The 19,342-nt window shown below is 30.1% G+C and overlaps 1 protein-coding gene and 1 long non-coding RNA gene across 5 annotated transcripts in view; one reads left to right on the forward strand and one right to left on the reverse strand.

Moving 5' to 3' along the window:
* Positions 1 to 759: 759 nt before the first annotated feature.
* LOC126742423 (polypyrimidine tract-binding protein 2) overlaps positions 760 to 19,342 on the reverse strand; it is a 556,294-nt gene continuing 537,711 nt past the window's right edge. For all 4 annotated transcript variants that reach the window (XM_050449074.1, XM_050449077.1, XM_050449076.1 and 1 more), the window contains 6 exons: positions 16,033 to 16,247; positions 10,641 to 10,674; positions 7,593 to 7,685; positions 7,396 to 7,537; positions 7,184 to 7,336; positions 760 to 1,320 (listed from right to left, as the gene is read on the reverse strand). In XM_050449074.1, coding sequence (XP_050305031.1) covers positions 1,188 to 1,320; positions 7,184 to 7,336; positions 7,396 to 7,537; positions 7,593 to 7,685; positions 10,641 to 10,674; positions 16,033 to 16,247 — 770 coding nt within the window. In that variant the 3' untranslated portion in view covers positions 760 to 1,187. The remainder of the gene's footprint in view (positions 1,321 to 7,183; positions 7,337 to 7,395; positions 7,538 to 7,592; positions 7,686 to 10,640; positions 10,675 to 16,032; positions 16,248 to 19,342) is intronic.
* LOC126742426 (uncharacterized) overlaps positions 3,526 to 19,342 on the forward strand; it is a 98,518-nt gene continuing 82,701 nt past the window's right edge. Inside the window, exon 1 of the long non-coding RNA XR_007662563.1 lies at positions 3,526 to 3,921. This is a non-coding gene — a long non-coding RNA (uncharacterized LOC126742426). The remainder of the gene's footprint in view (positions 3,922 to 19,342) is intronic.

The following is a 19,342-nucleotide window of genomic DNA, read 5'->3' on the forward strand; positions in this document are numbered from 1 at the left end:
CTCTGGTTAAAGTTTACTCCCGCAATTTTGTTTAACTTAAGAATTTTATAAGGTAGAGATAAAAATTTCTTTGAACGAATTTCTCCCTGTATAGCTCTATATGTATGCTAACTACCCCCTTAAAATATTTCCGTTGGCTAAAAGTGTGTTTTGCAATGTTAGTCGTTCCATTAAAAGCTGCCCTGTAACTAATTTTGCGTAAGTACGGTTCTGTCCACAGTTTTTTATGTTCAGGTAAATTTTTTGACAGTACAATAACTAAAATATCCCAAGCAGTATGCAAAAAATTAAGGGTAAACAAAATGAGACCAAGTTTTCACGAACTTTAAATCCGAATTTCTCAACAATCTTTTGCCTGTGCCTTAACATATACTGCCTTAATTTCACTTTGATCCTTCAAAGCGTGTGAGAGATAACAATAATTGTAAAAAAATATCTCTGCATTTAATATTTGTATTTGGGTTAAAAAAAAGTGAAAACTAGCTGCCGACAAAACTCACTTAGCATCACAAACTCTATGGCTCTCACCTATCCCACCACATTCTTATAATAACATGTGTTAAACATCTCTATATAAACTTATATAAAAAAAAGAAAACATATCGCGGCGCAATAAATTTCTAAAAAAATTTAACACTAACATTCCATTTACGCCCAATAATAAAAACACAAAAGAAAATTAAAGCGATAATCATAATACTGGGGTGAGAGATTATCAATCATTGCGAAAAACAAGTACATATATAGAAAAATAAGTCATAATAATAAGAAAATATATTATTGCATTAATATTAAATATGTCATAAACCTAAAATTTTAAATTATCCATAATAATAATTATTATTAAAAAAAAGAACTGCCAATGGAACCGAAAAGTGCCTACTTTTTCAATATTTACAATTTTTTCACTACAGCAATAACAAATGATTTTTCCAAAATTCTCTATTGCGAGTGCCATTAGCAGTTCGAAAAAAACCCAATCGTTTATAAAGAACGACGATTTCTCAAAAAACAGTCTATATAACAAACAAAAAATATTTGCGACGGGGTTTAACGTTTTTTTTCTTTTTTGTTTATCGACAATTTGTTGAATAATTGGGGCCCTAAAGGTTGTTTAGCTGCCCTCCTGTCGGCTAATAATGGAATGAATACTGTTGTGCGCGAATCGGAACATCCCCAAAGGGCCATTATATACTCGATTTTGAGAACGAGACCCTCAGATGGTTCGACTCTGACAGTTGATAGTTGTGCATTTTTATCAGGGCTATTACTGCCTCTTCCATGGTCGGCAGTTGAATCAGGGCCATTTTTTTGTCTTTTCTGTAATTAAAAAAAAATCAGAGTTAAATTGGGAAAAATATAAGTTTTTTTTATGTACATGCATTTAGATGGGAACGTAAAAATTCTCTGGTTGAGTTCCATTTCTGTATAAAGTGAAAAATATTTCTTTTCTAATGATCGGATTTTAATTATTCTAGTCTTAAAACCTTTGAAAGAACGTTGTGTAGCTTTTAAGTCAAGAATGATTCAAATTGGATCAGTAAGACTTGCTTTATCTATAAATTTGTAAAATTTCCTCAATTGGACCCCTTTTTTTATATAAAGTAAAAATCATCTTTTTCTGATGACCGGATTTTATTCATTTTGGTCTTAAAGCCTTTGGAATAATGTTCTGCAAGTTTTTAGACATAGGTGATTCAAATTGGATCAGTGAAACTTGCTTTATATATAAATGTATCAAAGTCCTACAGTTGAGCTCCTTTTTTATATAAAGTGAAATTCCCAACCGAAATAATCTTAAGTATGCAATCATTTTTTAAATTCTTAGCATATCACATTAAAAACATGGTAAAAGTTTAATCTAAAATTATAGTTTCTGTATATATTATATATGTATATAATATCTGTAAATATTATGTATACAGGGTGTCCCGGTTCATGTGGGAAATCTCTCGGATCCAGGCAGAACATCGAAAAATAATACCGAACGTTCCTATAAAAAAAATTCCTACAGGCCTTCTTTACTTTCCTCCTAAAGGACGCTGCTTACCCAATAGAATTTAATAAAAATTTTAGGTGATGAACACTATTAGGGACCTCTTAAAATGATATCCTTAAAATACATTTACCTTGTTTACTTTACCAGGGGCGGACTAGGTTGTACACTTTAAAGCGTATATTTTTAACACCTGTATGTTAAAGTTTAAAAAAAAAAAATTTGGATACCTTGAACCCTAGGCTAAAAAAAAGGTACTCTTGCTCATTATCGATAAAATGAACCGTTTTGGAGAAAAAAAATAATAAACGAGCCAATGTTTTTTTTTTTTTTTTTTTAAATGAGATAAGTACGCCAGTTATTCAAAGACCAGAAAATTTCGATGTAAGTCATTTAATCTAAAACAAATACATGTTCTTAAAAATACAGTGATGTCCTAAAAAATACTTTTACAAAATATTTCTTATTTATTATACGTTTATTTCTTTTTTGTTATTCTTAAGATAAAAACGAAACATAAAAAAACTAAAAAAAAATGTAAACCAACTGTATTGTACCTGACTTATTTATCGGAATTTTTGCATTTTTGAACGCATTATTGTTAGAAACGTTGCTATACTCCAAATTTAGCAAATACCTATCATTTAAACCTAATTTTTGTCAACATATTAATCCTTTATTTGATAATATTTTTTTAATTTTTGTATTTTTTGGTAACTTTTAATTTAAATTATGTCAAAATATGGAGTTTACTTTTATTGAGTATGCAGATATGCATCTTATGTATGGTCTGGCGTCCTGCAATGCATTGGAAGCAAAAAGATTGTACGAAGAAAGATTTCCCAATCGCATTATTCCGGATCAGAAAACATTTCAACGTGTTGATTAACGTCTAAGGGAAACTGGTAGGTTTCTGTCTTCCACTTAAGGAAGTAATACTATTAAATTTCCTTAATGCAATTTTAGGATGTTTTGAAAAAAAAAAGAATAATGGTGGTCGGAGGAGAACAGCACGTACAGTGCAATTGGAAGAAAATATTTTAGACGCTGTAGCTGAGACTCCTACAACGACTACTCGAAAATTAGCCGCTCAGCTTCATTCGTCCAAAACAATTGTACATATGGTACTTCAAGAACAACTGTTGTACCCATATCACTTACAAAAAGTGCATGAACTACTGCCTAGAGATTTTGCTCCTAGAATACACTTCGCAAACTGGCTGTTAGATCAGCAGCGAAATAACCCTAACTTTATCAGCACGATTCTTTTTACGGATGAAGCAGGGTTTACCAAAAATGGAATTGAAAACTTACATAACTCGCATGTATGGGCTGATGAAAATCCCCGTGATACTATTATTTCTCATCATCAACATCAATTCCAATCAATAAATATCTGGGCAGGAATTATTGGCAATTTTTTGATTGGGCCATTTGAACTGCCATCACGTTTAAACGGAGAACTTTATTTGAGTTCTGTATTTGAGTTCTTCCAGAACAATCTTCCAGATTTATTAGAAGATTTGCCCCTTGCAAGCCGCCGAGATATGTATTTTATGCATGATGGAGCCCCACCCCATTTTAACCTTGCTGTAAGACACCACTTAAATAATACTTTTGAAAACCGTTGGATAGGTAGAGGAGGACCTGTTGCTTGGCCTCCTCGGTCTCCCGATCTAACGCCATTAGATTTTTATCTATGGGGTCACCTCAAAACCTTGGTGTATTCCACCCCAGTCGATACTCGGGAAGAACTGCTCCAAAGAATTATATTTCATTGTGATAATATAAAAAACAATCTTGGGTTATTGTGGCGAGTGCAGCAGTCCTCGATTCGTCGTGCCCGCGAATGTGTTAAAGTTCACGGAGCCCACGTCGAACCTACTTATGAAGTTTTTAATAATTAATGGTTTATTGCTCGTATTGTAAGTTTTTTTTATTATTTTGTAAAAGTATTTTTTAGGACACCACTGTATTTTTAGAAACATGTATTATTTTAAATTAAATGACTTACATCGAAATTTCTCTGTTCTTTAAATAACTAGCGTACTTATCTCATTTAAAAAAAAAATAAAAAAAAAAACATTGGCTCGTTTATTATTTTTTTTCTACAAAACAATTCATTTTATCGATAATGAACAAGAGTACCTTTTTTTAGCCCAGGGTTCAAGGTATCCAAATTTATTTTTTTTTGACTTTAACATACAGGGTGTAAAAAATATACGCATTAAAGTGTACAACCTAGTCCGCCCCTGGTAAACTAAACAAGGTAAATGTATTTTAAGGATGTCATTTTAAGAGGTCCCTAATAGTGTTCATCATCTAAAATTTTTATTAAATTCTACCGGGTAGTTTAAAAGTAATTTATGAAAAACCAATTTCCAGCAGCGTCCTTTAGGAGGCTGCATCTTCGTAAAGAAGGCCTATAGGAATTTTTTTATAGGAACGTTCGGTATTATTTTTCGAAGTTCTACCTGAATCCGAGAGATTTCCCACATGAACCGGGACACCCTGTATATTCACTTTTCAAAATAAGAGCTTACCATTTAGTATACCTCCTAAGTGATAAATGTCATATCTAAATATAACAATTAGGGAAATAATACTACAGCATGATTTAGAGTTAAATTGCAAATAATAAACGCACCGTTTTTTCAAACAATTAAATATTCTAAAAAGTTGTAGTGACCCCAGTGAGTAAACGTACCAGTGATCACTGCATGCAGCCATAAAGAACAACCAAAGTAAGTTTTTTTTCTTACCAGAAAGATTTAATTATCGGATTTTATTCATTTCGCTCTTAAAACCTTTAGAAGAATGTGTAAATGTAGAAAGGTTCTCTAGTTGAACCCCTTTCTTATATGAAGTGAAAATTGTCTCTTTCTCATGATCGGACTTATTATTACTTGGTCTTAAAACCTTCGGAAGAATATTCTGCGACATAAATGATTCATGTTTGAACTTCTAAGACATGAATCATTTATTCCAGATCTCATGTTTGTCCCAAATTGAGAACAGAACGCAATCCAGAAAACCGGGAAGCAATAACAACTAGGTGCAAGATGTGAACGAAGAGAGTTCTGTTACTTAGAAAATTTGACAACCATGAGTACATTTTGTAAAAAAAAACAGTGATTGATTTTTGCTATTACTGAGCAGTTGTCGGTAAGCGAAAATTACTGTTAAACAGTGGTAGATTTTGTAAAAAAGTTAATGGAAATAATTGCAGTTCTGAGGATTTTTATTTAAAAAAAAAAATAAATTAAAATTTTAGAATTAAAAACCAAGTCAAAAAAAAATGTAAAAATATAACTACAAAGTTTTTCTTGCAAAATTTCAATATATTTTGTAAAAAATGCCAAAGATGATTTTTGATAATACTAAATAGTCCTAGGTTAAATAAGTTATTTTTCAAAATCAAAAAAAGCTGTAAAAAAATTACCATCAACTTATTAGTTTTTTAACCTTTTTTTATAAACGCATTTAAATGATTTTTGGTTTTATGATATTTATTTATATTTCCTAAAGCTGCATTATTGAATATTTCTAGGGATTTTTTTTCTAAGTAGTAACGTAAAAAACACAATAGTGTAAACATTTGCTATGGGCATATTTTGTATAAAAATATTTTATGGGTAACACTGGCAGTTCTAGAGATTTTTTAAAGTAAAATTTTGTAGTTCTGTAAATAAGTAAAAATTACTGTTAAATAGAAAAAATATAAAAATTGCCAAAACTATTTTTGGCATACCTAAACAGTTCTAGGAATTTTTTTTTCGAAAAAATTTTTCACACCAAAATTCAAAAAAATTACCATTAATTTGGGAAAATATTTTTTACGCCGCATATAAATGATTATTGGTAACACTGACAGTTCTAGCTAGTATTTTTATTTATATTCTCTAGTTCTATAAAAAATCCAGTTTGTTTTGGCATTTTTAAATGTTTATAGGGAATTTTATATTAAGTAGTAACGTAAAAAAAACAACTATACTGTAAAGATTTAACAGGTAAGTAAACTTTTGTTACAAAAATATTATTGGTTACATTAGCAGTTCTAGGGATCTTTTAAATTAAAATTTCGTAGTTAAGTAAATAATTAAAAATCCCTGTTAATAGTAAATAGTAATTAAATAAGGAAAATATAAAAAATGGCAAAATTTTTTACGGGCATTACAAAAGTAAAATTTTGCAATTAAACATTTTTAAGACGATTTTTTCGTGCTTTTGATTAAGGATAAATTTTTAAAAATCGCGGTTATCGTTAGCTTATAACTGGGTTTTTGGAGTAATAAATGGCCTTAAAGGACTTGCATCTTTAAAGAGTTCCTTGTGAAAATAATTGGGTTTCTGAATTAGGGTTTTCTATTCAAGAAAAGAATGTAAAAAATTTATTTGATGTAGTAATTTATTAAGAAAAACTGAAGAGTGAAATATTGTTTACCATATTTTGGTATGAAATTATCTCATTTTTAATAGCAACAGTGTTTTCTATTTTCTTTTAAAACCGATTTTTTTCACAATATTTTGCAGTTTCTACATTGAAGATGGCTCACAAAAGGTGTAAAAAAAATTAGAAATACCGCTAACTTTTTTTTCCAATTATCGTATACATGTCCAATAAATCCACCTTCCGTTAAATACTTGTCCTGACTTTGTTGACCATTTTTGAAACATTCAGACATAGTTAATTTTTTTTATAGACTTGACTGTATTGACATATTTATCACAGCAGTGATTTTGTAATTTCACTGAAAAAAATTATTTTTTCTTTATAATTTATGATTTAACAGATCCCTTTAGAAATGTAATTTTTCCTCTATCAGTGTTAAACATTTTTTATTATGTTGCTAAAATCACCCGGAAAAAAAGAGAAAAAACTCATCGGAGATTACAAAGATCCATCCTTCCGGTTATTTTGCCCTTATTAATTTTTATTATTGCAGAAAAACTTAAAGTTAAAAACCACCGCCAAAAACCACAATTTTGAATATTCCGGCCAATGGAAAACTTTAAGATACTGCGATCTACAGTGTTGCCAATCAGCAAATCAGCTATTCTGCAAAGTTTGACAAGTTGCCTAACTTCCATCTCTATCTTATAGGCAACCAACTTGATTAGTCAATACTTGTAAAGCGGGTTGCCTATAGCTTGAGTAGCCATTTTAACAAACAAGTCTATACTTACGGGAAAAATTTGAAGGCCTTAACGGTAAACCCGTTATCCAAAAAGGCCTTTTTGATATCCTCTTCATTGATGGTGGCGGGGATATTGCTCAGATGCAAAGTCGCGGACGGCGGGTAGATATTCTGATAGTTCTTGGAGCCTGGCTTCTTAAATCTTTAGAAACAAAACAATTATTAGTACCTAAAAGTACCTAGAGAGGGTGTGAGTCCAACCTGTGCAAAGGACTCTGCGTGTAATCCTTGGTTAATCCGGCATCTGGTTGTCCCTCTTTAGGCATCTGGACAGTCTGATGTTTGCTCAGCATCACCCTGATATGTTTGCCGAATACTTTCAGTTTGTCCATGTGAGTGATCGCTAAAGAAAAATCAGTTTTTAGTACAAAATTTGACGTAACGCGGCATCGGCATACCCAAATGTGCCTGATGTGGCTCGGCCAGTTGCACCAGAGCGGAGTCTTTTTTGTTGTACAAGATTTTTACCCGCTGCACGTCACCGTACACCCCTAAAAGGTGATGGTTTAATTTTAGGGTTTTTTTTTCGTAGAGGTTGTTTTTTTAAGGGTTTTTTTGGCGAATTTCGCAAGCTTATAGAATCGTTTAGGGTTTGGGTTTTACTGTATTGCATATAGATGGTCATTAGTGATTTTCTTCCAGTAGGTTCACATAAGGCTTTATAGTGAAGAAGATTTATTTGACTTCTCCCGAAGATGCTAACATCGTTAGCGAAACAGGTGTCGAGAGTAAAATAAATATTTTTGGTTAGTGGTAAAACTGTCTCGCAATTTGAGTATCATACTAAAGCTTCTAACTATAGGACTAGTAGGTTAATGAAACAAAAAGCAGAAGGTTTAGAGAACATTTTACTATACCTAAACTTTGTTTTAAGTGTAACTGAATTCCGTTAAGACTTTTTGAGTTACAGAAGTTTTCCCAATGCCTGGCTTTAAAGGTCATTCATGTCAAAAAAGTTCAATTTTTCAAACAGAAAAAGGAACGTTTAGAAAGGATTCCATTAAAAACTTTGTTTTAGGTGAAATGGTCTCAATGGATTTCATTAAACCTTTGTGAGTTATGACAGCTTTTCCACTGCCTGATCCAGTAAGTAGATTTGGCTTTATAGGTCATTTCTATCAAAAAAAGTTCAATATATTAAAAAATCCTTCCTGTAGCTTAATGAAACAAAAAGCAGAACGTTAGGAGAACATTCTACTGTAAAATTTGTTTTGGATGTAAATGGATTTCATTAAAACTTTTTGAATTATAGAAGTTTTTCGAGTGCCTGGTCCAGTAAGTAGATTTGGCTTTATAGGTCATTCCTATCAAAAAAGGTCAATTTCTCAAAAAATCCTTCACGTAGCTTAATGAAACGAAAAGCAGAATATTAAGAAAACATTTTACTATAATATTTGTTGTGGATATAAATGGATTGCATTAAAACTTTTTGAGGTATATAAGTTTTCCGAGTGCCTGGTCCAGTAAGAAGAATTGATTTTATAGGTCATACTTGTCAAAAAGGTTCAATATCTCAACAACTTCTTCACGTAGCTTAATGAAATAAAAAGCAGAGGATTAAGGCAGTATTCTACTCAGACATTGTGTTAAATGTAAGTAAATACCGTTTAAAATTCTTAAGTTATAAATTTTTGTCTAGTGCATTATCAAGTAAAAAAAATAAGTAAAAGAAAATTTGAGGTAGAAAATCAGTGAAACAGTTTTTCTCTTCCATTATTGGTAAGTGCACAGATGTAAATAGCTCCGCACCGTAAATCATGTAACCATGTAAATAGCTCTGTGCGGAGCTATTTACATCTGCGGGTAAGTGAAAAAATGAATTTTTTCCCTATATGCCTGGACGAGCTATAATATTTCTCAACGTCGTGATTTAAAGGTTTTTTTACCCAAATACTAGAAAAACATTTTTTTCCTTTATTACCATGGACTTGATAAATTAGTTATCTTTAAGTAAATGTTTTATGAAAAAAAACTAATTTTTTCCACATAGGATTAAACGTGACATGATATATATCTCAGCAGTGATTTTAAAGATTTGTCCACCAAAAAATCAAGAAAAAATGGGTTTTTCCTGTATGCACTAAACAATTTATCTCAGTAGTGATTTATAAAAGATTTATCACGTATGTGATAAAATATTTATCGGTTCCTTCGAAAATCAGTCAAAAATTGTTTTTTTTTCATTAATTTCTGTTAATAATTTTCTTTTAACAGAAAAATTCAAAATTGCTAAAAAAATATAATTCAAAAATAATTAATTTTTTTTTTTCACTTCTGAAGCACGTAATACTTTCATTTCCTTTTTTATATGTATTTTTTTAATTATTAATTTCTTTAAGCCATTTAATTTTACTCATATTTAATTTTTTTTTTATAATTATGCTATTTTTGTCTCTATTCTTATATCAATTCTTACTTAAATTCTTCTCATTCTTTTAAGAGGTTATCGTTTCTTTCTTGTTTTTTTTTGTTTTTTTCTCCAGAAATCTGAAAAGAAAATCCAGAGCTGGATTCAACTGCCTGGAAGAAACAAACAATTATTCTAGCAGAGTGAGAAAAACAAAAAAATTTTAAAATTGCCTAAGAAATAAAAATTGCTTTAAATAAAAAAAATAAGAATTTTACACCTAAGAATCTAGAAATGTAAATTTTAATTTTCTCTCTGAATATTCTGTTTCACTTTGTTTTTATTTTTCTTTTATTATTTTTTCTTAACCCTAAAAAAAAACCAGAGCTGGACTCAATTGCCTGGAAGAAACAAAGAATGACTTTAACAGTGAATGAGAGAAACAAGATTTTTAAAAACAATACCTAAAAAATAAATAAAATCTAAATAAGTCAAAATTCCAAAAACTCTATAAACCAAAGGAAGTTTTCTTAACAATTTTCACTAATGACCATTAATATCCAATTGTCATTCAAAAAAAAAAAACGTATTCTATAGCTTAAACTCGCCCTAAATTAAAATTTTCTCATTCCAAATGATTTAATGTGTGTGGTACGATGAATAATACTGTGTAAAAAATAAACAAAATTCAAACTTTAAGAATCGGAAAAGATTGAAAGATACTAAAAAATAATAAAAAAAAAACAAATTAAATCATGCAAGTGATCTACTAATTAATATTAAAATAAAAAAGGAAAAAGTTAAAAACAGATTAAATTGAAAAAATCATCAACAAACAACGATGAGTCTAAGCGGCAAGCTTAATAAATAAGACACACAAATACAAACGTAATGAAAATAAGTAGTAAAAAATGATGGTAAAAGCTCAACTTACGTTATATAAATTTTAAAAAGTACATGAAAAAAGTAAATTGAGCTTTAAGGAACTTTGCTCTTTTAACTTAATTTATTAAAAAAAAAAACAAAAACAGAGTTAAAAGAGCAAAGTTCTCGATTAAAAAATGAATACGATATAATTTAAGTAAGTATGAAAACATACCAAATAGTGTAAAGAGAGCGTCAGGCGTGACCATCTACGATAGAGAAAGATGACAGGAGGGATGTGACGTGGCACAGAGAGATTGGTTTGCCGCCGGAAGGGCAGCAAAATGTATAAAAAAGAAAAACGGTATTAGATCATGTAGATACACTAAACTAAACTTATTTAATATACTTTAAAAAGGGTTTTATTATTCACATTTAATTATTCAAAGGGTGCGAAAATGCTTGAAAAGTTAATTAGCCTCTACTGTTCCAGATTATTATCGAGTGGTAAGGAAAGTAGAATTTTCGGCACGTGTTTCCACTCATTTCCACTGAAGCAAGTCATTAAAAAAATTAATATCTAATTTTCAAAATTAATTATTATTATTTACAAAATTAATTATAATTAAATTTATTTCATGTTTTTATTATAAAAAAATTATTTAAAAATTGATTTACCCAAAAACATCTCCAAAAAAAAAAAACAGCAGAGCCAACTAATTTTCGGATGCTTTTATTGGATGAATAACCTCATTTTCGGCACGTGAGTTGAAAATTAAATTTTGGAAATCCAATACTTCAGTGTTTTATTGCTTTGATAGGCCGAAAGGTAATTTTCATTTGCCAAATAGAGACCTATATGATTTCTGGCTGCTTTTATTAAATCATGACCCTTATTTTCGTCACGTGTGCTGAAAATGTAATTTCCAAAATTTAGTTAATTCAAAAATATTTAAATGCAAAACTGGATTTTGGATTCGCGAAAGTGAAGTGATATTATTAGCGTCTGTGACACAGGAGAACTAAATAACTTGTTGCGTTTGTTGATTGAAAACGCGCATTTTGAAAAAGAACATCGAATTTTCGGCACATGTGTTGAAAATACCATCTAAATATTTACTAAAAATATTTTTTCTTATTAAAAAAATTGTAATAAAATTATGTTTTTTACATAAGAGAGGTTATATAGAAAAAAAGAAGAAAGTTTAATTTTTATTCTTATCTAGATATGAGGTCTGGGGTATTAAAAACAATGATAATAAAAAAGAGGTTTTCCTATAAAATTTGGCAAATTACGTGAAGAGAACACCAAATTTTTAAAAGTTCCACACAGTAAAATACAAATGAAGAGGTGAGTGACGAAGAAAGGCAGTTGAATTATGATTTATCGCCATCTCATTTTGACATATATTATAGAATGGTAAATAAACGATTGTTTTGATATAATTAAATAAACTACGTGCATAAAACACTATTTCCAGAAGCTCCGATCAGTAATATAAAAATGAGGAGGTGGTATAGAAAAAAGCGGGGAAAATAAATGTTCATTTTTATATCCCTATCTCACTTTGAGGTATCATTAAAAAATGATAACTAAATGATGTTTTTTCTATATAATTGTACTAACTATGTGAAGGAAACGCTATTTTCTAAAACATCAGACCGTAATAAATAAGGAAGAGATAATATATAAAAAAAGTCAAAAAGTTAATTAATTTATCTCATATCGCTTTACCATCATAAAGAACGGTAATTAAATTATACTTTTTCTATATAATTGGAAAAACTACGTGAAGAAAACACTAATTCCTAAAGCTCCAGACAGTAGCGTATACGTATAACGTATAACATATACGAAGAGGCGAAAAAAAAGAAAACTTGAATTTTCATTCTTATATCCCCATTTCACTTTAAGAAATCATAAAGAATGGTAATGAAATGATGCTTTTCTATAGAATTGAACAAACTACGTGAAGCAAACCCAATTTCCTGATGCTCCAGACAGTAATATAAATTCAAGAGGTGATAGAGAGAAAAGGGAAAAGCTGAATTTTTATCCTTGTATTGCCATATCACTTTAGGGTATCATAAAAACTGGAAACTAAATGATATTTTCTCTATAAATTTGGATAAATTACGTGAAGAAAACAGTATTTCTAGAAGTTCTAGACAATAATATAAAAATTAAGAGCTTATATAGTAAAAAGGAGGAAAAGTTAAATTTTCATTCTTATATCACCATTTCACTTTAAGATATGATATAGAATAGTAATTAAATGACGTGAAGAGAACCCTAATTTCTAAAAATCCAGATAGTAATATAGAATACAATGAGCAGAGTGATATATAATAAAAAAAATCTGTTTACTTATCATAAAGAATAGTAATTAAGCACTATACATATAATCGGATAAACTACGTGAAAAAAAAACTATTTCCAGAAGATTAAAACATCTCATATTAGACCTTCAATTTAAGAATTTCCTAATGAAAAGTTTAATAATTCGCGCTAATCAGGATAGAAGAGCCTGAGAGAAAAAAGCAGTTCTACAATATTTCTGAGTGGTATTCATTCACTGGCAATATTCCAGGTACATTCTGGAGACTTTTAATCACCAATATAATGGAATGACACAATCACACTATATAAGACATAACTAACCTTAGAATATGAAGATAGTAATATATCTGATAAGGGTCATTTTTACTCGATAAGAGTTTAAGTACTTCAGGATCTTTAATGGTCGAAGGATTGTTTTTTCTTCAAGGGCTTTTATAGAGCCAATAGGACATCCAGATCTATTTAATATGAATTTTTTCTAATAGATATTTAAAGTAACTATTCAAGGAATCTTTAACAATCATTACATGGTTCAAGAGACTAAATAAAATACTACGGAACACAGAATAATTTTTTTACATTTGAAAATCGAGGTCCCTAACAACACAAATGCTCAACTTGAATGACTTATACTACCCTTAAAAAAGTGAAATCCTAGAATATGGTGATACTAATAGATATGATAAAGATACCATGAAAGTTTAAATATTTTTGGGTCTCTAATGATAGAGGGACTTTTTTAAGAGTTGATAAACTGCTTGCATAGATGTTTCCAACTAACCAGAAAAGACAGAACAAGGAAAACTGAATTCACAGAGCGTATGGGCATAAAAATCGACTTTCTGGAACCTATAGAATGTAAAAGGCTGAGGTATGCAATGGAAGATAGAGGTCTACAATCACATGACTGGAAAGATCGCGTTGGAAACTAAGATGTGGGAAACGGAGATAGCAGCAACAAACTCGTTGTTATATTAAGCCATCAATATTCCTAAAATGGCTTACAAAACCTCTAAAGTAATAAAGCTATAAATCTAGAATATGATAATACTAATATGTTCGATTAAAATCTTTTATGTTAGAAGGACTACTGCCTCAAAAAGGTGAATTCTTTAAGTGCTGTTATATGGCCATCAAAATCTGCAGATCCGTTTACTATGGATTTCTTTCTAATAGATATTAAAATCAATTGTATAAGGATTCTTTAACAACTCCCAATGAAATCGAAGGCTATTTATCAATCTAAAAGCACGAAAATCAATATTTACTAAGTAATAGATCTCAAAGTCGGTGATTAAAAGTGAGTAATACTATTTACACCATTTGCTAATTGGCTTAATGGAGCGTTGAAAACTATAATACAGTTTTGTTATTGTTTTAGTATACAGACGATTAATTAAGTCAAGAACGATCGAAATAAGTGGCGTTGGAACGCAACACTTTCTGACCTCGTAAAAGTCATCACTTGAATTAGAAAAAATTAAGGACATAATACATTTTAAATAGTCATATATTAAATAAACTTTAAGTCACAAGTTTTAACTATGTTGGAACATAAGGTCAAAGAATAAAATATAATGGTAAGATATAGATGCCAATATAACCTTGAGTTATCTTTCTCATCTGGCTCAACAGGACGCACTTATAAAATATAATTTTTCATACAATTTATTTACGTTATTTGTAAAACTGTTTGGGTATAATTAATTTTTTTAATAATTTTTTATACTACTCCCACCAAACAAGGTTCATGTTCATTCAAGTTTTCCCTCTAGTAAATATTTTTATCTTTTATTCTTTTATTATTCTTCCCATATACAATCTTTTAAATTTAAAATTGTTTGGTAAAAAGATCGTGTTTCGCCTTTACTAGGCATCTTCAGATTTACTTGTGTATTCACTAATAAAAAAAAATACATGATACAAGTCGAGGAAATAAATTAAATGGTAAAATTGATAAAATAAGACGGAGGCTAGTTACCGTATATTAAAAATAAATATTAATATATAAAAATGATTATTTTTAAGATGTGGTAACTAGTCTTAATTCTATTTTATGAATTTTAACTTTTAATTATTTCGACCCATGAGTTGTATCATGTAGTACTGTTTTTTTGCTTCTTTTTTTATGAGTAAATACCTAGTACGGCAAAACATGTATAACTCTTTGAACTTATATTCCCATATATTTTAAACCTGTGACTTCCGAGTTTAATTTATTACTATCTTAGAACATTGAAAGAATAGAATCAGTAAACAACAAATTTTGTTACACAAATTTTTTTGCGATACAAATATAAATGATTTTTATAGGATTTTGGATTAAAAATAAACGTAGAAATTTTTATTTCGTTTCTGGTTGAAAAAGAAAAAAAGGTCTTATTTCAGTGTTTTTTTGAATTGTTAGGATGGTAAAAGGTTGTGCCACAGCATGAAAAAAAAGGCAATTAAAGCCGATCTTTTCACAATTAAATACAGATACTTTCATAAGATCACATCATGGCGGAACCGTCATCATAAACGTAGAATAGGGGATCTTAGAAATAATAATATATATTTAAATATTTTTTTGAAAATACTTAACTATTAATAGACTATAAAAAAAGAAAATTGAACTTTTGTCCACAGGGTTTATTTCATGTTTTGTTGTCGTTTATAGACATTAAGGTAGATTAGTTTCCGATATAGCAATACTGTTCTTCAAAGAAGTCAGCACCCCGTATATATTATCTGGCCTGATCTAGAATAAGTGATGTAAAACTGATATTTGTTTAATACAATCAAATTATGCAAAATATACGACATTTTTACCTCAAAACACGAATTAAATAAGTAATTTAAATAAAAATGGGTGGGTATCTTTACTCTAATAAAGTGCGCGAAAAAAACATAATTAGTTCATAAATGGTAATATTAATAAAAACATATTCTATTATTAATAAATATTTATCATGTAATTATTTTTCAATGTCAAATTAAGTGACATATTTTGATGAACTTATATAAGAGTTTTTTGCAATTTCTACATTTGGAATCATTGCATCAGAGTTGTTGGAATACAACTGCCCATAGTTCCACGGCATGCTACTTCTAGCCTTTCAATGTTCTAAAATTACTATTTAACTTAAGTTGGTCTCTTGGAAGAAAAAAAAGTTGTAGTAGTAATAGTAGTACTAGCAGTAAGTTTTACCTCTTATACAAACTACAAAAATGGACAAAAAAAAACAAATAGAACCTAAAACAAATTTCCAATTTATACCCTCCGTTTCTTGAATTTATTACTGACCTCCTCGTTTAAGTTGCTGACCAACAAGACCGTGGCCAAAGACAGTCCAGGGGTGGCCAAGGCTCTTAGACCGGGGGCGGTTTGCCCCAAAGCGGCAAAACCGCTTAGGCCTGGTAGGGCTCCGGCTACGGCCCCTCCGTAGGTCGCCGCTAGAGGGGAACCCACTCCGTGAACAAACGGTCCATTTAGTACCGGGGCACCGGCCAGGATCGAATCTGAAAAGTTCATTTATGATATATTAGGCGAACATATTGATGTATAATTATAAATTAATTTTACACTTTCTTAGGTCTAATATTGTACATAAAGGTGTCTTTGCTTGTACATCCTAAAAGGACAAAGAGGCAAATTCTTAAATGTGCAGAAATATTGTTTACAGAATTATAAGTTTTACGGAATGGAGCTTTGCCGAGACTTCTTGATGATAGTTGGATGCAGATCGTCAATGTATCAAGTGTTTAATATATTTTTGAAGTGTTTGGGTAATCTCTTGCATGATCTAGCAGATAAGTATACAAAAAATGGTCTTGGGTGACCTTCATGTCCATCTTGATAAAGAAACAACCCAAAAGCATTATCTACTTGCAACATCTATGGTTCGAAAGCAACTATATTTGAACTCACTAGAGTGTCCCATGAAAGCAAGTCTTGCCTGGATAATTCACAACTACAGCTTAGTTTCTTGCTCAGAAGTATTAAAGGTTTGTCTTTCAGATCATTATGATCAAATAATATATCTAAATCAAGCTAAGGAAAACATAAATTAAAACAACTTTAGTACTTTATAGACTAAAGAATGATCTGCCTGTGATTGAATCTAATTTGATCTTCTATAAAATTTTCTTTTTGACTTGTTTACTCAAAAAATTGAAGTTTTTGTAGTGTTCACGAACGAGTGTCACGAAGTCTTTTTATTTAAATTAAAAAAAAAACAAATACATACATACATAGTTAATCATATATAGAAAATAATAGCGAAGTCTAGCCCTAGGGCTACTCCTACTTAACCATTAAAAATAGATAGCATAAAAAAGAATAAATATACAAAAAGGGGTATATTGCCGGCATTAAATCCTCAAGTTTCTTGCACAGGTAAGAGGAAGGGGGCGTGCAGTAAACTCAGAAAAAATACACAGATCATCGGTGCAATAAAACATGATTTTTCAACTTGAAAACTTTGATGAGATTGATTATATTTAGTTATATTTGCGCTTGAAAGAACGAAATTTAAATTTGAATTTATAATTTTAAAGTGTTTAGGAATATGCTTGTAGAGTTTAATAGCATTAAATGTAAATGACGTTTCAAATAGAGCAATTTTAAATTTGGGCATAGTAAGTGATTCTTTGCTTCTTACATTTAAGTGATGAACTTTGTTTCTTGGAATAAATTTACTTTTAAGTTTTTTTATAGAAGAGGTCTTAGAAGTGCCGGTGATAATTTTATGAACAAAATTGGTAAAATAAAAATTCCATCTGTTTGACATATTCATATATAGATATTTTATACGATATGTGGTCTCCCTTTTTAAAGCCATATATTAACCTAAAACAAGAGTTTTGCATTTTCTGAATTCTTTGTTGTTCTAATAATCACAAACAAGGTGTATATATAAAATCGCAGTAAGCATAATGACTAAGAACAAGAGACTCACAGAGTAGCTTTTTTAATTTAAAATTAAGCGAGTGTCTCTGAAAAAATTAATTTTAGGGCCAAAAAGGCCTTTTTGTTCAACTGTTTTCAACGAAGATCTTTGTCCATATGTAAACCTAAATTTCTCGCGGAAGCTACGAAAGGAAGTATGACCCCTCCTAGGTTAATATTAACATTATTTTTGGACAATCATTTTATTTTTTTTACTTGCAAAGCATAGAAGCTTGGATTTATTGAAGTTAAGTTGTAGATTATATTCATCAGACAGAGACCTAATGGTTTCTAAGTCGTGATTAACACGCTGTGTTGCATCAGCAAAGTTGGTGGCATCAAAGTTATATACCAGTTGCGTATCGTCAGCAATTGCTTTATTTACTATTAGTTATGTCCGATTTAAATATCGCGCCAATATTCCGAACTAAACTGTCAATTGGCCTCCTAGCGGCGACCACGGTTCCGGAAGATTCGTTAGCTTTCCCCGCGTCTCCAGAGATGTCGTGCAGTGTGCCCACTTGCGTCATTCCGGAATAAAGAAGAACAGCGGATATTCACAACATATTCTTCCCATAAAAAGAACGAGAAACATACTTAGAAAATATGGCAAAATGGTTTGAAACTGATTTAAAATACAAAAGGGAAGAGCTGTTGTTGAACTTTTAACACAAATTAAGTGTTTCACTTCCAAGTAGCAGAAAATTACCATTTCTAGTTGTTTCCACGAATTTCCAAGAAGGTTAAAGTCATTTTTTATTTCCGGTAACTTAACATTTTCCTATTTCCATTTTCTCGTATCTGCTAGGCATTTAAAAAACTTTACTATGCTTTCCAGGCTTGAGTTTCAACTGCCTGAGAGGGTTAAAAGCGTTAATAAATTAATTGAAATTTAAAAACAAATAAATAAAGCATCTATCCCCTAGAAATTAAAAATAGACTTTGTTACCCTTTGGAATTTAACATTAGAACTCAACCTGAATACAACTGTAGAAGCATAGCAAGTACTTAGCAAAATATGTACTATTGATAAAACTTTTTGAACAGATCATGGTAGAAATGAGAGCGAAACAAAATGTGACTTTGTCTAAAGTTAATTTAATAGTTAAAAATACTTTAAATAGATTTAAAACTACAGTTTCAACTTTCAAGGAATGTCTGAGGATCTAGAAAAAATAGAAAATATCGGGAATGGAGAAGAAAATTATATTTAGGCAGGTTTCGGTAAAATTGCATCTCCTCGAAAACAAATCAAATCGAGAAAATTAGTTTAGCTCTCAACTGCCTGTATAGACAAATTATACTTTATTTCAAAGAAGTTGGAGTAAAATCCAAAGAAAAATGTTTTCTGTTTAACTCCTCAACCTCCTGGATTAAAAAAAGAAATATTTCTTTTCCAAAAGGACCTGAAATTGAACTGCCTTAGTTGTTAACTGCCTGGAATAGATACATTCTAATTTTCTTCCACCGAATTTAAAGAAGTCCAAAGAAAAATGTTTTCATTTTTATTCCTTAACTGCCTGGAATAAATAAAGTAATATATCTTTTCCATGAAAGTATTTATGTTTAGTAGCAAATTCTACGTTTTCAACAGCCAAAAACAGGTATTTTTATAATATATATTTTCGATATAACACCAGCAAAACCAACATTAATGACAATGCAA

This window comes from Anthonomus grandis, chromosome 11 (genome assembly GCF_022605725.1).
Source record: "Anthonomus grandis grandis chromosome 11, icAntGran1.3, whole genome shotgun sequence".
Taxonomy (NCBI): Eukaryota; Metazoa; Arthropoda; class Insecta; order Coleoptera; family Curculionidae; genus Anthonomus; species Anthonomus grandis.